Raw genomic sequence first — 15,774 nt, 5'->3', positions numbered from 1 at the left:
GCAGCCTGCTCAGATTACAAGATAGCCCTCAGAAATGAGGTGAATACTATGAGCTGCATCACCCACTAACACGATGGACGTGCTGCACCCGTGCTACAGGATCTCAACTTCGTAGGCTGGCTAGATAAACGGTGCTACGTCAACAAACACTCACCAAATTGCTATGTTTAGGCCTGGTTGCAGGTTGATTCAAGCTGGCACAGGATGATCAATATCTTCTTCACGACGCCCAGTAATACTTCCTGAATGTCCCATCGCGTGATCAATGTGGAAGCAAAACTATGACGCTCCTATACAACCATGGACCATGCCATAGGGCCGGTGATGAGGGGCTCCCTCCAATCCAAGCCCTTGACGAATGTGTCTTCCGTTGGGCATTACGATCCCGCGTTCGATTGACATCGTACGCCTTGGGCAACTCTCGAATACCACAGTATTTGCATTCAAGAGAGATAAGGATAAGGCTGCTGTGGCCTGGATCCGAGTCGTCAATGACCTTGCGCCAACGATACTTACACTGATGATGTTGAGCCGCTTACCCCATTCAAGTTTTGACGCGACATTTGCTCACCGTGGCATTTGAGATGGGCCTCTCGAATACATAAGGGAGGAGCCACAGTTACCTCATGCGACTGTGTGTACTTGGTGGTAGACAACTTGTCCGATCGGCGTGGTCTGGAGCACGGTGCGGACGGCATAGGGCAATAACCCCTATCAATTCAAATGAGATTCCACATTTCTTGATGTCTTCAGCGTCTATTTTCAGGCAAGTCTCGAGTATAATAGAACACAGATAGTACGTGTCTCGTCTATATGATAGCGATGTCCTGATTTGTAATGGTTTTTGTCTGATGAAAGCTAAACTGCCTGGTAATCATATACCGAAAAATGCTACACGAATGGAGAAAATGATGATCTATCCTTGAGCTCATCGCATCAAGAAGATCAATGTGTGTGCTGGCGTAAGCAGGAGAAGACACGTTGTGTAGGATATTTAGGCGCCACCTGAAGTCCCTGTTGTTTGGCCCACCGCCTAACGACGTTCGGGTCTGATATGCCTTCCGTAAGCAATCAATAATACTTGTTGTGGCTTGAAACTTACAATCCGTAATAATTCCGTCTGCGCCGTCCTTGACGAGCTCTTCAACGCGGTCCAAGTGATTCACCTGCAATGGGTGATGTGTGAACATCGTCTATTGTGAGCAAATAGACCAGTGCTCACAGTCCAAGGTACAACTTTCATGCCGAGCCTGTGAGCTTCGTTGATCATTTTAGGAGTTGTGAAGTGAGAGGATCCCTCATGGGATGAAGAAGGTATGAGGAAGGTTCCAGTAGGAGATAAAATATTCGCTTGTACAGCGTGGGCGGCTTGTGCTATCTGCTCGGACAGGGATGGTCCGGGAAATGATTCAAGGCGTAGGCCAGCCAACCACGGGGAAGTCGAGTCACGTGGCGTAAAAGCAGTGTCCCTGAATGGTCATTGGTGACGGTTGGTGTGCAAAGTATTGGCTCGAAATTCACTCACTCATCGATAAGAGCAGAAGTCACAAGTTTATCGTCGAAAGCCTTCAGCTGATGATCAAAAAAGCAGAGTGGACGAACATGAGGCACAGACCTTCATGGCCACTAAAGTTCGCCAGTCAAAACTTTGATACTGGCAAGGCAATTAGAGTATTGATTAGTAGTAACAGAGCTACACTCACAGTAATAGAATGGTAGTATGGGCTCGATGCGAATATCTCATGCTGCTTCTGGACAAAATCATCCACGCCAGCAGTTCTATTTGGGTATTGAGGGTTAATTTTTGACTCGATATTCCAAAGGATCTGGTGCGACGGATCTGCGCAGGACACGAAATCGAAGACTTCCCGTAATGTGGATATCCCTGCTCCAGGATATACAAGCTGATGGGCTGTGTAAAATTCTTACGACAGTGGCTACAGTTAGAAAGAGAACACATACGATAATTTGTTTGGCGCTTTGATCCGCAATCGAGGGTCTTGATCTGAGCCAACGTCAGATTTGATATAAACTTTCCGACATAAGGATATGCGGGATCATCTGGGACCTGTGCTGGTCAGTCAACCGCCACAATTCATACTATAACACTGCTCACCACTGGTGCAGTGTCAGAACACTTTTCTGCCAATATACTCTCGTCGTGCCATACAACGACTTCACCGTCCTGCAAGCCTCTTCAGAAAGACGCATGACCCTGAGAAGCGAGAGCTTGCCTGAGTGATACCGTTGTCTAATTCGAGTGTGGTGGCACCACCAATGAGGCCCCTGTGACGGGAATTCGCTTGAGGTGAAGCAAACATCGACTTCATCCACTATACCATGCAAAGCTCAGTAGAGTGCTCTCGACAACATTTCCTCTTCCTCCACGATGAGCCTGGGTTACGGTTTGCACAAGCCACGACCTCGAGTACACTACCGTGACGCACCTGTACATCGTAGAACCGATGATTGTTAGACACGGTTCGGAATGGACCCTGAGATGGTGATGCGTAAACCAGAGCAATCTCTGTGAATATGAGGGCATAGACAAATGGAATACACATTATGAAGGAAGGTGGGTGTTTTTTTCGACTTCAGTTAGTCCATGACTCATATATGACATCTCTCCTCGCTCTTGAATTGCCCACCGCGGCATTCGGAAAAACACCGGTTATCAATAACGCCTAAACGACCAGTGTCGAGACGAACGTTCAAGGAAAAGATTCTGATAATTTCCAGCCGCCAGCGATTTGAACAGGTGGCACCGCCGGCGCCAGCCGCAACGTTCACTTGGCAAGACAAATCACTGGCCTGCTGGCAGCTATTATTCACTACTGCTTTTGCAGTTTCGTCGTTAGAGTCATACATGCCATTCTGCGACTCGTAGTAACGTGCGTCGTGCCATCGAATGCAAGTAGACAACCGTGGTATCAAAGGACTGTTCCGGCGGCGAACTAGTTTGGTGCCAGTGGGAGGAACGTGCGTGATGTTATAGCCCCAAGTTGCCCGGGCCAACACGATATATAAGTAACTTCATGCCGTAGTGTGTTATAATAATGGGAAAGGCTAGTTTCATACCTCAAGCGCTCCAGAGTCCACGGTCAGGAGATGAAGATCGTGCGCTAATTAAATAGGGATGCGCACACCTGGGAAAGTTACAGTCTGCCTACTTACAGTTACACACCCAATACGTGGGTGTAAACAAACCAAAATACGTTACACAATGTTGCTGTGTCTATAGTCGAGCGAGGCCGGCTGGCATGTTATGAACCAGTACGTCCAATTCTGATCATAAGTTATCCGATATAATATTGCTTTATGTTGAATTCCTCCCCGTCTTCAGGGTTTGGAAATGGACGTGTATGTAGTACCACGCCCCATCTTCATTTGGTTTCGTTGCTTATGCATTGACAAACTGACCAGTTCGCGACCCTCAGTCCCTTCCATTCAGCTCATCTTCAATCTGCGTTGCCTGTCATTAAGCGCTAAGCGCTAAGCCTTTAGGTGTTTCTTCGTCTTAACATCTTTCCATTGCTAATTCCTGTTAAGGCATGTCAAGCGGACTTTGAATTTTCCGACGGCTGAGGACGTGACGGCATGATGATCAGACCTAGGCCTCCGACGCGTTTCAAAATACCTTCAAGCTATGAGGGAGATCATCTACATCCAAGCAGGCTCATTGGCAAACTACACTGGAACACATTTCTGGAATACGCAGGAGAGCTATTTCACCTACGACGATGACGATGAACCTATCGTAAACCACGACCTTTCGTTCGATGAAGGACGAAGTCCTCAGGTATGTGGACCATTTCCAAGTGAGATCCTCAAGTTAATGTGCATTACCGTCATGTCTCACCAGAATCAGTCAACTCTTTGTCCACGCCTGTTAGCATTCGATCAGAAGTGTATGCCTTCGTTGGCGCATTGATATCCTATCGTCTGAGCTGCATTTGAGCAGCAAACTTCGGGACACTCGCAAGAACGAGCCAAGCTGATACAGCTACCAACGCTTCACTTGATACGACCTGGTGAGTGTGATTGTAAAAGCTGTTCGTCGTACGAAGTGATTACTTTGCAGGCGAGGAAGGGTAATTCGCGAGGCACAAGATCCGATTCCTCAAAGCGAATATCACGCTCGCCTTGAAGGCGAAATAGAAGAAAAAGGTGGTCTGGAACGTACAGACCCAAATATCAGATACTGGTCAGATTATAGCCGCGTTTTCCTCGATCCTAAATCTATACAGCCCATCCCTGACGCACTGGAAAGTACCGAAGCTGGGTGGAGTGTTGGTCAAGATCTCTTCCGACGATATAATGAGGTACTTGTTTTTTCTCCCCGTCTTGTGGTATTTATAATACTTTTCAAGGATACAGAGCTCATGGAAGGGGCGTTTCGTTTGCTCGTCGAGAACTGCGATAACTTCCAGGTAGGCTCTGTTTCATACCATTTTCAATCATCTGCCGAATTGTCCTTCACTGCAGGGATTGCAAATGATGCACGATATGCCAACCTTTGGGGGTTTCTCGCATGCTTTCCTGACTTCCTTCCGCGACGAGTTTCTCAAGGCTTCTACACTAAACTTTAGCTTCCTTTCGGGTGCAGACCCGAATCATGCTGGCATCGACAATGTGAGTGAATGCACTTTCACGTAGATGGTACATAAACATTCGAAAATAGTTTCTCGACACAAAGAGAATTATCAATGACGCATTGTGCTTGCAAAGCCTCCATCAGCTCTCGGATATCACTTTCCCAATATTAAATCCATCCCGATGGTCTCCATTGGAAAGCAACCTATCGCAGGTACTTTCCTATGATGTTCGTCTCCTGCAAAACTCTATATATAGTTTCTGACGGTTCATTACAGAAAAACAGCTTGTATCATACGTCTGCAGTCATCTCGTCGCTGGTAGAGACCGCTACGCTGCCACTGAGGTATGCTATTGTCTTTGACAGGCAACGAGCATATCACCAGCTGATTTCCCAGACTTAAAGACAGTCGGGAGGACATTGCAATGATAGCTGACCACTTGAACTGGCGGAAATGTTCTCGATTGGGACAATTGGGCGGCATAGTCTTCCCTACCTTTTCCTGCGACAGAGGCAGCATTCACCGATCTGTACTGCAACTTCTCGACTGGTTTGTCAAATAAGGTGAGGATTATGTTGACGCCCTGATCGCACGAACCATAATGGAGCAATATGTAATTCTAGGACGAGCATTCAGTTTTTGCGAGGCGAAACGTAACTCGAGGGTTGCAGGATCAAGACCTGGCGGCATTCGATGCATCGTGCGACTTGTCATCGCTACAGGAACCTCTGGTTTCCAGGTAAGTAATGGCTCGCTCAATCGTATGGCGTGCATCCGAACTTATTCATGTCATGGGATCAGTATCCACGCACCTGCTTATCCTGTTCCGACATCTTTTCCGTCCATATTCTGGCACACTAAACCAACATCGACGAGGATGACTTCATCACTTGTTACAACACCTTCTACATCGGTCTCGCTTACAGGGTATACTAGGTTTGTGGAACAAACTGCAAGGACGCGAAGGAGTGATGGTGTGCTTATGAGCATGGGCCTGGAGAGCGATGACGTGAAAGAGCTTGCTAGTGCATTGTGGGAGATCGTCGATGGCTACGGGAATGACAGGGAATGACCGAGAAACATCATCCTATTCGGAGATAGTAGTCTGTGGCAACCCGAAACAAGTGGTATAGGATTATGTGTAGATAGCTTATACATAGGACAATCAAATTCATATATTAAACGGACCCCTAAATCTCAGCGCTCAGCAATGGGGCACTGTCCCATGCTAGGTTAATGTCCGATTCATCCAGAGAAACAAAAGTTAAATTAGGGTGTTTTACCCTGAGGTCTCGTCTACCTTTTCAAGACGGTCTTTCGTCGCAGGTCCACTGCGCGACACAGCTGAATATGAAGAAAGTTGCAAACGCTGGTAAGCGGAACTTCGGGTCAAAAGGGCGTCCATTATCATCTAGAACACACAATTTAGCCCGACAAAAGAGAACGAACGATTTGACATGTACCTCAGGATCCCACACTTGCATGGCAACATCAGGAAAGAAGCCGCCCCTTGCCACATATACGTATAACGATCGAAGTATTAGGAAACGGGTGCAGATGGCATAGAGCACGAGCAGTCCTGAGGACCTCCGGATCACATACGCTCACAAGTTCATGGGCTCCCACAAGTGCTCCTTACAGTTCTACGGGGTCCATCGAACCATTAGTGGACATGGGGCGTGTACTCCACAAGTTGAGACGTTCGCTCGGCCCACTTCGCACAGGACACACCCCTGAACAAACACCTCCATAAAATCTCGAGAGCGCCACCCCCAATCTGTTCAACCTGCGAAGAAAGAGAGAAAACCGTACACCACTTCCTAATATCATGCCCAGCGTACACGAGATACGGCGCACTCTTGAAATCCGAGCTTAGCACACGAGCCCAAAGCCTAAAAGGTCTCCTGAACGGTAGAAAACAGCATCAAGGCGGTCCTCAAATACATAGCGCGCACCAAACGTTTCGTCAACACCTTCGGAGATGTCAGCCCCCCAGAGCAGAAGAAGTAGAATCCCAAGGATGCGCTAAGTGCTTAGCCATCTACACCCCCAAACGCCCTAAGACGGCGCTTACCGTCCTCACGCAAGCCTGGACCAGGATTTCAGTTTCATCATACCACAAACGTACGTAAAGAACCATAGATTACTATAACGCATGTACTGTAACACAGGGCTTCGCCCCGACGGACAATAAACAAGGATTCAAAAAAAAGTTAAGATGTTCAAGCGCACCAGGGCGAACAAAGTGGGTTCAAAGTCGACGAGGGCCTTGGTATTTCGACGGTGGTTTGAGTGGAATGGAATGCATAGACAGGGAGAGTTTTTCATCTTTGGGGAGGTTGGATTGGATTTGAGAGGGGCAGATGAATTTGAGTTCGGCTAGCTCTGGGATAAGATGAAGTAAAGGAAGGAAAGCGCGCACGACTTCTAAATCGCAAGGTAATGTAAGGCATCGGAGTTGTAACAGGCCTCACAATGCGTTCCCTATGAAATTGCTTAGGAATTGTGAGATAGCAACTGGGTTGATTATAGAGACGGAACATATGTGGTCGGGTGAGGAGATAGATAGTCCATGACCGTCCTGACCGTTCCCAAGTATAGTTTTGTTATGGCAGATGATGATCAAGTCAGCAACCCGCAATTTGGGAGGTGAAAGCGATTGGACATGTTCCACTATACAGTTGCCCTAGAAAAGGTTCCCAAGGCTTCGTAGCGCGCACAGTTTCAATACCTGGAATTGGCTGAGGTCCACGAACATGAACGATAGCGATTGGAGATTGACGAAAAGCGGTAGGGCGTCGAGTAGTATATCCAGAAGCACATTATATGCAATTTCCGTGTTGGGCGCGGCACCAGCAATATATATCGGGGATGTAATTTGCATTCCCGAACGATCCGTGCTGAGGAACAAAATTGTATGCGTTGCTTTGTACGCTCTACAGTTTTGAGACGGTGAATAAAACGCTGGTTGATGTCCAGAGAGTAGACAGAATGTCAGCGAGCGACATAAGAGAGGTCGCGCAAGATAACGAAAGGACTGGCAAGTGAGGGCAACGTCGTGAAGGGTTCGGAAAGCAAGGAAGGTGCTCAAAGATTGCCAGCCAAAGTTCGGGTGCCAGGCCGACTTGTCACTTGGGGTATAATACTAGAGGCCCTGAAAGGTCTGTTCATTAACTGGCCCGAGACTTCAAACTCTGCGACAGGCTCTGCCAGTAGATTATTGATTATCCGAGTCTCATTGATGTCATGAGAAAGAAAGATTCGCAGCCCTATCCACTGGTCCATGAATATGATATGGACCTCATTGTCAGAGGTCGAGAACAGGCTTGGTTTACTCGGGAATTGAGACAAGGAGATTAACGCGTCGTGTATGTAAATTTACGATGGCGTAATAAGCGAACGCTTATTATACTACGTGTGGTGCACTCTTGCACTACTACAGCTCACACCTCGGCCAGATATTGGTCACATCCGTGATGTTGTCCACGTATTTCGTTTTGTGGAGTAGGTGTAGATACATTCAGGATGAAGTGCGCGTTGGTTCGGCGGAATCTCCTTCCAGGTTGGCTAGTCCAAGATTCCTCCATTCATCACGCTCCATAAGTCCTCTGCAATAAATGTGAGCTATTGAGAGCACAAAAACAGACGTTGGCGTACTTGGTCATTCGACAGTCAAGGTATTGTTTGCTCACGACTCTGCACGGAGTGGATTCACTAGAATTTTTGCGCAAGCAAGCCATGTATTGCATCATTTGTTCCTTGCACTCGCCTGTAGATCATACTTAGTTAGTCATTCCATGATAAAGACAGTGAGGCAAACCATCATGGTCTAGAGGAAAGGAACCGCGATCTGGAGGGGAAGTCTTGAATCCAACGTTAATTGACGGTGGGCGTCCAAAAGACATGGGCGTGAGAACGCTAGCATTATGTAATTTATATTTGACCAATAGTATAAATGAACGTTTCAGCAGTATTGGACTCATCAATATATATAGTGAGCGTTAACAATGGTCTAGATCTTGCCCTTACAAGGCACCTACAAATGTGCGAACGTGCTACAAAGTTCTGGCTGCTACAAAATCCTGGCTGCTATACTGAACTTATACTAAGAGATGGGGATGATGAACACACCCAGAAAGAAAAACATCTTGGTGACATCTATGGTCTTGAATACAAGCCTCTCACGCAAGTCAACAAGCTATAGTGCAAATGGCCCAACCTCGACCACACGTTGTTTTATTTCGCTTCGCGTGTCTCGTGACCGTCTTCCTCGTCGCTGCTCGGATCAGCGTTCGTGATTGTCCCCCTGTGCGGACGAAGTACTTGCTTGTTGGGAGTTCCTGGATTGCGACCCACCAATAGTGCCCCTTCTTCTGCTTTTTAATAGCACGATTTCCTTCAACCAGCTATTCTCTCGTCGCAGCTCCGATGCCTCTCGCTCTAATTCGTCCGTCCTGCCGGTCAAGTCGGTAACAGTTCGCTCAAGGTTGAATGTCTTCTGCTTCTTTTTGATCCGGAATCTGGCTAAATGGAGAATCAGACTCAAGTGTGTCGGCAGTCCGAGAACCACGAACCTGAAGCAGAAGTATTTCGTCTGCGCTTATCTTCAGCAATTGCAGCAGCCTCGTCTGCATTATCACTTGCATCTGAAGGGGTCACATTTGATGACACAAACGCTGGAGGCTCATTAACCGTACTGTGGAAGCCTGACTGTGGGCTCATCATAGCGGGGGGAAATTGTGAAAAAGATCCGGTAGACGACATGGAAAGCGGTAGATTTGAGTGCACGGCTTGGTGGGGCACATTTGGAAAAGCTGAGGACGTAGAAGGACCCGCCGGGAATTGTCCTTGAGGATACGGTGACGATTGGTTATGTGCTGTCTGGGGTGGTATAGCTCCTTGCATCGAAAGCAATGCATGTATGAGGTAGTTATATGCCTCAGGAGGAACCTGAGGTGGTGCAGCACCGTGAAAGTGATGTCCTGTCTTGTAAAATTGTCAATCCAACTCGGTTAGGAATTCTTGCAATTAAAAGTACCCCTGTATTATCGGCGGAATTGTTGACTGGCTGTGAGGTACGATCGCCACTGCTGGAAGATGCTCCCCTCTGTTTGCGTGAGTCATCCATGTCACCTTGAAATACGATATGTTCCCAGTTGGCGAGCTCTGCTTGTATGTATTCGAAACTGAGTGAATTAAGCTGTTCGCAGGTGATAGAATTATCTTGAGAAGGTAACATGGCGAGAATAAGAGCCGACCCCATGATAAGTACCCATTGATTATGAACTCAATTCCACTGGGAAGCGCGAACGTCGCGGTGTAATTCGCAATCCCTTCTCATAATTGCGACACTAGGATGAACCACGAAGAACCGATAGGCATTACGTAAGGAAAGAATAATTTGAATTTTTAAAAGTCTGTTTTGTTTCAAACGCTCAGCGCTGATGCATGATGGCGCTGATGGATCCAGTCTACCAACGGAAAAAAGAAACTGACTTTGATTAGTATGATGTCGGCCCACAGTTGCACAGTACTTACACCAGCCAAGTAAGGTGCCTGGTGAAGTGCGTCAACAACCCATACGTAGAGCTTAGTCAGCGACGGGTGATAAATGAAGATCATGATCCTACAGTACTACTTGCAGGCTGTACTGGATTACGCGTTCCTCCTACAAGACATCCTACCTCGCTTGAATTAGGAAGTGATATGGTCAGTATTAAGCTCTCCATGTATCGCAGGATCTCACTACCCGTGTAGTTGTTGCGAGTTAGATCGAAGGATGGAAACTTTCGTTTCGAACTTCCCTCAACCGCCGATATTTCAGTGCTCGCGAACAAGGTCAGTGATGTCAATCACTCTTGAGCATTCACACACCTTACACCTCCGAATTTAAGATCTTAGAGACGACTGTGGATGCCGATTCTGCGTCTCTTACGGTCTCGAACCAACCCAGGGGCAATGAAACCTTGGTGTCCACCCTGAAAGGGCGAAATCTGCAAACCCTTGGGCTGAAGTAAGTAAACGCCTATATTTTCTGTATTTTGCAGACTTAACCAGGACAGGCATGGGGATATGATATTTGTGGGATATGCTACCAAAGTTTCACAAGCTCCCGCAACACCAATGTCCATCGATGCACCGAGCTCGACGCGACTGCAGCAGTCAAATATATGGGAAACTGTACAAGAAGACACGGTCGACATCTATTGGCGCTCGAAAGACGGAAAAATTCCACGACGTCGTGACGCGCGTTTCTGCAAACATGGCGTCAACGGGATGTGTGACTATTGCATGCCACTCGAGCCATACGATGCTGCGTATCAAGCTGAACATAGCATAAAACACCTATCGTATCACGCGTATCTTCACAAGATATCGCCGAAGACGTCATCCGCTGCCGTCACTGCTATCCCTCCCCTATCTCCATTGGCGTACAAGGTTAAAGATCCGTGTCCCAGTGGCGGGCACCCGCCTTGGCCAGCCGGAATATGTACGGGCTGTCAACCTTCTGCAATCACGCTCCAGTCTCAGCCGTTCCGTATGGTCGATCACCTGGAGATCGCTTCACCGGATATTATAGAACGCTTCCTCAAAGCATGGAGATCTACAGGATTGCAAAGGTTTGGCTGGCTCATTGGACGCTACGAGCCATATGAAAAGGTGCCCATGGGCATCAAGGCGGTGGTTGAGGCTCTATATGAGCCGCCTCAAGAAGGTGAACTCGACGGATTGACTCTTGGTATTCCGTGGGAGGACGAGCCTCGCATTCGAGAGTTAGCCAAGATCTCTTCAGCTCCATTGTCCATCGTCGGTTACATTTTCACGGACTTGGACCCAGATCCAGAAGATAGGACTAAAAACATATATAAACGCCATCCTCATTCCTTCTTTGTGTCTTCCCTGGAGGCCATCTTTGCTGCCACTATACAGAAGTCTAACCCTACTCCTTCGCGCTCATCCCCTAGTGGAGCATTCGGATCACGGATGGTCACCGCCATTCTTACAGCTACGGAAGACGGACAAGTGGACATATCCGCATATCAAGTCTCCGAGCAAGCGTGTGCAATGGTAGACGCCGACATGATCGAAGCCAGTGTGGAACCCGGAATTGTTCGTGTCAAAGAGGAAGACCGCAGTCAGGATACGGCACGTTACGTACCCGACGTATTTTTCAGGTATAAGAATGAATACAACCTCGAAGTCAAGAAGACTGCCAAACCCTGTTTCCCGGTTGAATACCTCCTCGTTAACGTGAGGCTCAACAAATGGATTAGGTATTATACAACTGAGTATGGTTTATTTCACACAGGTCACACATGGTTTCCCCCAGAGTCCATCACCACTGTTCCGCTCGAACCAGTTCGCCATCGAGAACCGCCCAGGACTTGAAGACCAACACATAGAAGATGTACTCAGGACCTTGGCCAGGCTTGGCGCTCCTCAGTTGTCAGATAGTCCCCTTACATCAACGAGTGATTCGTCAAAACGTTTGGAGCTTGCCAAATGGCTCAGCGATTGGCATTTACTTGCATTCCTTGAGACCACGCAACTTGTGTCAAAGGTATGGCATGAGATGTATTAGTGCCCAAAACAATTTCCTGACATCTTGAAGGTCGACATGAAAGTTCTCGTCAGCACAGTGACTTCACCGTCATTGTTGGAGGATCCTTCGGCACTGAACGCAGTTTTCAAGACCGAAAGCTGGCAAACACTCATGACATTTACCCGGGAGAGTGCTCGTAAGTGTAATTGTCAATCACTGAATGGCGTTTCTTATGTACATCTTTCACCAGCATCATTGCCCTCTGCATCTGCACCTGGTCCGTCATCGTCACACATCGATGAAGACATACCTCAAGACGTGTTCGATCAAATCGCTGCCGAAGAAGCAGCTCGAAGGGAAGGTCCTAGCGGAGTGGGCTCGGGTGTCAAGATTTGTCCACATTGCACATTTGAAAACCCCCAGGGAGAGACAGATTGCGAGGTGTGCGGATTGCCCTTGGGCTAATGGTTGACTAGGGAACGAAACTACTGCGAAGGAAGAAGAGAGAAGCCATGCATCACTAGATTGTACAAGTGTAACATCGGGAATAATGAATCAGGAGACGCAGAAAGTGAATGTTGCAGAGTGTCTTTCGTGCTTTTTGAGAACCCAGAAAAGTTGTAGAAATGAACAAGTCCACAAGTGGGGTGCTGATCCGGGATCGCATTAGTGAAATATCATAACGAAAATAATAGTATTCAATGAAAATACTAAGCCAAGAATCCATGATAACAAGGGTCCAGAAGACACCGCGCAGAGAAGGTTCCTCATGCAAACACCCACCATCCAGCGAACACAAGACCAACGAACACACCAATCGCACGAAGAACCAAGACTACGAGTAAAGCCTTGCGAACCGCAGCGTAGAATGTATTCAGTGCCGTGCCCGACCAGTTGACCCTGAAAATCATTTCATTAAAAATATACCAGATTCTAATGGGAATGCCAAGTACCGTCGGACATTGGAGCCCCCATTGCGTACACTGGCTTCCCACCCACGCACAACTTCGCGATAACGCTTTCCAAAAACCCTGAGGGAATAACATTTAATTACATATAGCCAATATTAGAAAGTAGACATACCAGATCCAGAAGTTGACATCCGGATAAGAGAAACGAGGGAAGACACTCGATAGGCTGGGTGCGACAGCATCAATGCGCATTCCTTCACCCCCTACAGGGTGGAAGGGCAGGTGCAGACTAGGCAAGGAAACTTTGTACAGATCTTGAGGCGTGGGCGGTTTATTGATATCGGCGGAAGAGGGAAGCGCCGTAGGCGGTATCATAGTCGCCATCAAGTCGAGCGTCATGCCAAGAGAGAGACCCCACAACTTGAGTTGGTGCCGCGACTTATTTTGGTCCTTCCCTGAAAGCGGCTTCGTAGCGGTAAATCCTTTTTCGAGCTTGTCCTGCGTCAGTGCGGGGTACGATCCATTATTTGGGGGTGCTGCGGGGCTACCTGTGAATGAGCCTGGTATCACGTCGGACTCTGGAACATCGAGTAATATGGCAGGGAACTGCATGCTGCCTATGAGAACTCTAACTAATATTTTTAAGATAGCAGCACGTCGAGGTGTAAGCCTGGACGCAGCATCCACAGTCACGCTGGACCATTTGCTCTTTGCGTTCATCTTATCACCTATATGTCCTGGCAAAACTGCGCTGGCAAGAGTCTCGAGCGGTACCCAGTGGATGGTGGTCCCGTCCGTTGGGTCGGTAGGGAGAATATTTGGAGTGAGCTGCAGGAAGACGAAAGGAGATAGAATCATGAGGAGTCGCTTGCCCAGCGATGTAGTGATCTCTCTGTCATCGAGTTGACCTATACAAACAAAATCACGCTCTGCGAGGTCCAAGCCGATCTCCTCCCATGTTTGACGCATGGCTGCCATGAGGTCGGGAGTGAGATGAGGTCAAAAAGTGGATGGAATGCATATACCTGTATAAAGACCTCCTTCATCTCCTTCTTCAGTGCGTCCACCGGGGAAAGCAACGTGAGCTCCAGTATTGCCGCTGCCTTTCGAAGTCCCATCGCCAGTGAAGTTCTGGAATGCAGATGCACGTCCTGGAACTGCATCAGAAGGGCCCGCACCATCGCGTCTCAAAAGAAGAAATTCTGGGCACGCGAGAGGGTCCTTGACCCAATCTAACTCGAAGAATTGACTTAAGGTAGGTAGAGGGGTGTCAACTGGCACTGGGACGGAATTTGGGGGAGGTACGACACGGATAATGATGGCGACAGCGGCCCGGCGAGGTTCTGCGGGATCATAGATCCATAACAGGTCAGAAAATATAGATTTCCAAGAGATAGATCGGATGACTCACGAGTTGCTGGCGAAGCGATTATTCGGGGAGGCGTTGTGCGGATTCGGTGGAGGGCACACGACAGCAAACGTACCACTGAGTCCGGTTTTTCTGCAATAGTTCGGGTGTAAGTCATAAGAATTATTTAACCGCAAGACCATACCCTGTGCCATTTCGTTACAATACTTTACAAGTCGTCCAAGAAACTAGTAAGTACTGTCGTCAAAGAGAATTGCAGCTGCTAGTTCAACTCATGATCCGGAAAAGGACATCCGACACTCCATACGTACACCGAGACTTCTGCCACCCTGTTCCCCAGGATCCAGGATCCTAATACTTATGATGCGAAGCGTAGCTATAAGTGAGGACATATAAGGTGCATGGGTAGAATCTACCGTAGACTCGCGTAGAAAATTGGTAGACTCTGTTCGGATAACTCCGGTGAATCTACCGCAGTCCACCCGAGTCTACCGCAGTCCACCCGAGTCTACGACGCCACGGGTAGAACGACCAAACAACGTCCTCGATTTGTATATGATCAACTGCTCCTCATCGCTGTCACCGACGTCCCCCTCTGATGCCCTTCATGATGGGCATCGGTCAGCTACTTGCATCCCTCGATGAGTATGATCTCACTTTCCCCGACCTCATGGCCTTCGTTCGGCTTGCATGCATGGCGAAACCATTCATTCGCCAGTGCATGACTGACATCCGACATCCACCCATCCATCCTCCAGAAGTCGTCGTATCCCTTCTTGCTGGCGCACTCGGTCAAGACCCACCGACTATCCTCGCATGCTGGGTAGCATTCCGTCAGATTATCTGGACTCATGGCGCAGTACTCCCAACTGACCAGGAGATTGAAGCATTTAACCGTCATGGACTTGTGCGCGGTATTGGTGCGTTGCTGTTCGTCTTTTCTCTTCTTTCACTGACATGTTTCAAACCTCATAGGGTATCACGACTTGTATCCACCGACACGTGTATGCCAGCGTCCTGAATGCGTGAACTACCGTGACGATGATGAAGTAGCCACTCTCACGGATGTCAATACATTTCGTGCCAGCCTCTTTACGCTACGAGATGGTTCTCTTCCAGTCCATTCGGTATCAACATATTGTCGACGTATGTTCTTTATCTTCTAGTAATGCATACTGACCATTTCATTCAGAATGTCATGCTAGATATTACCCCAACTATTGGACTAACAACACCGACTCGACACGCATTTACTATGCTGGTGTTCCCAGCGTCATTCAGGCTGCGAGGCATTTCTATATTGAAGCTGCGCTGTTGGAACTTTTTGCAGCAACGAAAGTCTTCGGATGGTATGTC

The 15,774-nt window shown here is 48.0% G+C and overlaps 7 protein-coding genes across 7 annotated transcripts; 2 read left to right on the top strand and 5 right to left on the bottom strand.

Moving 5' to 3' along the window:
* Positions 1-821: 821 nt before the first annotated feature.
* On the bottom strand, positions 822-2,398 carry DFJ58DRAFT_860059 (PLC-like phosphodiesterase; the record flags this gene model as incomplete). Its single annotated transcript, XM_041394006.1, has 10 exons — positions 822-1,049; positions 1,103-1,166; positions 1,223-1,469; positions 1,526-1,566; positions 1,616-1,654; positions 1,704-1,912; positions 1,963-2,068; positions 2,117-2,193; positions 2,246-2,286; positions 2,340-2,398. Coding segments are annotated over 10 exons (987 nt in total), but the record flags the coding sequence as incomplete, so codon positions are not given.
* A 797-nt stretch (positions 2,399-3,195) lies between these two features.
* DFJ58DRAFT_767946 (Misato segment II tubulin-like domain-containing protein) lies at positions 3,196-5,782 on the top strand. The gene is made up of 14 exons (XM_041388898.1): positions 3,196-3,273; positions 3,344-3,360; positions 3,424-3,799; positions 3,863-3,908; positions 3,962-4,031; positions 4,082-4,322; positions 4,371-4,430; positions 4,486-4,632; positions 4,682-4,822; positions 4,872-4,939; positions 4,992-5,002; positions 5,106-5,158; positions 5,219-5,334; positions 5,397-5,782. Exons 3-14 carry the CDS (start codon positions 3,647-3,649, stop codon positions 5,665-5,667), a joined length of 1,377 nt encoding a protein of 458 aa, XP_041248064.1. The 5' UTR covers positions 3,196-3,273; positions 3,344-3,360; positions 3,424-3,646; the 3' UTR covers positions 5,668-5,782.
* A 1,499-nt stretch (positions 5,783-7,281) lies between these two features.
* On the bottom strand, positions 7,282-7,479 carry DFJ58DRAFT_767939 (uncharacterized protein; the record flags this gene model as incomplete). Its single annotated transcript, XM_041388897.1, has 1 exon — positions 7,282-7,479. The coding sequence occupies one exon, from the start codon at positions 7,477-7,479 to the stop codon at positions 7,282-7,284; it is 198 nt and encodes a 65-aa protein (XP_041248063.1).
* Positions 7,480-7,812: 333 nt separating this feature from the next.
* Positions 7,813-8,528, bottom strand: DFJ58DRAFT_767937 (uncharacterized protein). The gene is made up of 3 exons (XM_041388896.1): positions 8,416-8,528; positions 8,253-8,364; positions 7,813-8,203 (listed from the first exon to the last, which is right to left on the bottom strand). Exons 1-3 carry the CDS (start codon positions 8,498-8,500, stop codon positions 8,116-8,118), a joined length of 285 nt encoding a protein of 94 aa, XP_041248062.1. The 5' UTR covers positions 8,501-8,528; the 3' UTR covers positions 7,813-8,115.
* A 38-nt stretch (positions 8,529-8,566) lies between these two features.
* Positions 8,567-9,943, bottom strand: DFJ58DRAFT_767936 (uncharacterized protein). Its single transcript, XM_041388895.1, has 3 exons — positions 9,634-9,943; positions 9,170-9,581; positions 8,567-9,119 (listed from the first exon to the last, which is right to left on the bottom strand). The coding sequence occupies exons 1-3, from the start codon at positions 9,856-9,858 to the stop codon at positions 8,881-8,883; spliced, it is 876 nt and encodes a 291-aa protein (XP_041248061.1). The 5' UTR covers positions 9,859-9,943; the 3' UTR covers positions 8,567-8,880.
* Positions 9,944-10,228: 285 nt separating this feature from the next.
* DFJ58DRAFT_113340 (NPL4 family-domain-containing protein) lies at positions 10,229-12,754 on the top strand. The gene is made up of 7 exons (XM_041378681.1): positions 10,229-10,304; positions 10,353-10,433; positions 10,490-10,608; positions 10,658-11,846; positions 11,905-12,156; positions 12,208-12,334; positions 12,389-12,754. Exons 1-7 carry the CDS (start codon positions 10,302-10,304, stop codon positions 12,601-12,603), a joined length of 1,986 nt encoding a protein of 661 aa, XP_041248060.1. The 5' UTR covers positions 10,229-10,301; the 3' UTR covers positions 12,604-12,754.
* Positions 12,755-12,905: 151 nt separating this feature from the next.
* Positions 12,906-14,575, bottom strand: DFJ58DRAFT_723682 (uncharacterized protein; the record flags this gene model as incomplete). Its single annotated transcript, XM_041385040.1, has 5 exons — positions 12,906-13,038; positions 13,092-13,169; positions 13,222-14,020; positions 14,075-14,392; positions 14,461-14,575. The coding sequence occupies 5 exons, from the start codon at positions 14,573-14,575 to the stop codon at positions 12,906-12,908; spliced, it is 1,443 nt and encodes a 480-aa protein (XP_041248059.1).
* Positions 14,576-15,774: the final 1,199 nt, after the last annotated feature.

This window comes from Suillus subalutaceus (assembly GCF_016647625.1).
Source record: "Suillus subalutaceus strain FC151 chromosome Unknown DFJ58scaffold_15, whole genome shotgun sequence".
NCBI classification, from domain to species: Eukaryota; Fungi; Basidiomycota; class Agaricomycetes; order Boletales; family Suillaceae; genus Suillus; species Suillus subalutaceus.
This window is presented reverse-complemented; position numbering and strand designations above follow the sequence as displayed.

Bases quoted from the DNA above. Each gene is read 5' to 3' on its own strand.
- DFJ58DRAFT_767936 (XM_041388895.1), bottom strand. From the start codon at position 9,858: ATGGGGTCGGCTCTTATTCTCGCCATGTTACCTTCTCAAGATAATTCT. The intron at 9,582-9,633 runs GTACTTTTAATT...CAATTTTACAAG, and splicing joins ATTCCGCCGATAATACAGGG to ACAGGACATCACTTTCACGG. The intron at 9,120-9,169 runs GTTCGTGGTTCT...TTCTCCATTTAG, and splicing joins ACGAAATACTTCTGCTTCAG to CCAGATTCCGGATCAAAAAG.
- DFJ58DRAFT_767946 (XM_041388898.1), top strand. From the start codon at position 3,647: ATGAGGGAGATCATCTACATCCAAGCAGGCTCATTGGCAAACTACACT. The intron at 4,032-4,081 runs GTGAGTGTGATT...ATTACTTTGCAG, and splicing joins GCTTCACTTGATACGACCTG to GCGAGGAAGGGTAATTCGCG. The intron at 4,633-4,681 runs GTGAGTGAATGC...ATTCGAAAATAG, and splicing joins ATCATGCTGGCATCGACAAT to TTTCTCGACACAAAGAGAAT.
- DFJ58DRAFT_767937 (XM_041388896.1), bottom strand. From the start codon at position 8,500: ATGTCTTTTGGACGCCCACCGTCAATTAACGTTGGATTCAAGACTTCC. The intron at 8,365-8,415 runs GTTTGCCTCACT...TATGATCTACAG, and splicing joins CTTTCCTCTAGACCATGATG to GCGAGTGCAAGGAACAAATG. The intron at 8,204-8,252 runs GTACGCCAACGT...CATTTATTGCAG, and splicing joins CTTGACTGTCGAATGACCAA to AGGACTTATGGAGCGTGATG.
- DFJ58DRAFT_113340 (XM_041378681.1), top strand. The intron at 10,609-10,657 runs GTAAGTAAACGC...TAACCAGGACAG, and splicing joins CTGCAAACCCTTGGGCTGAA to GCATGGGGATATGATATTTG. The intron at 11,847-11,904 runs GTGAGGCTCAAC...TATTTCACACAG, and splicing joins TTGAATACCTCCTCGTTAAC to GTCACACATGGTTTCCCCCA.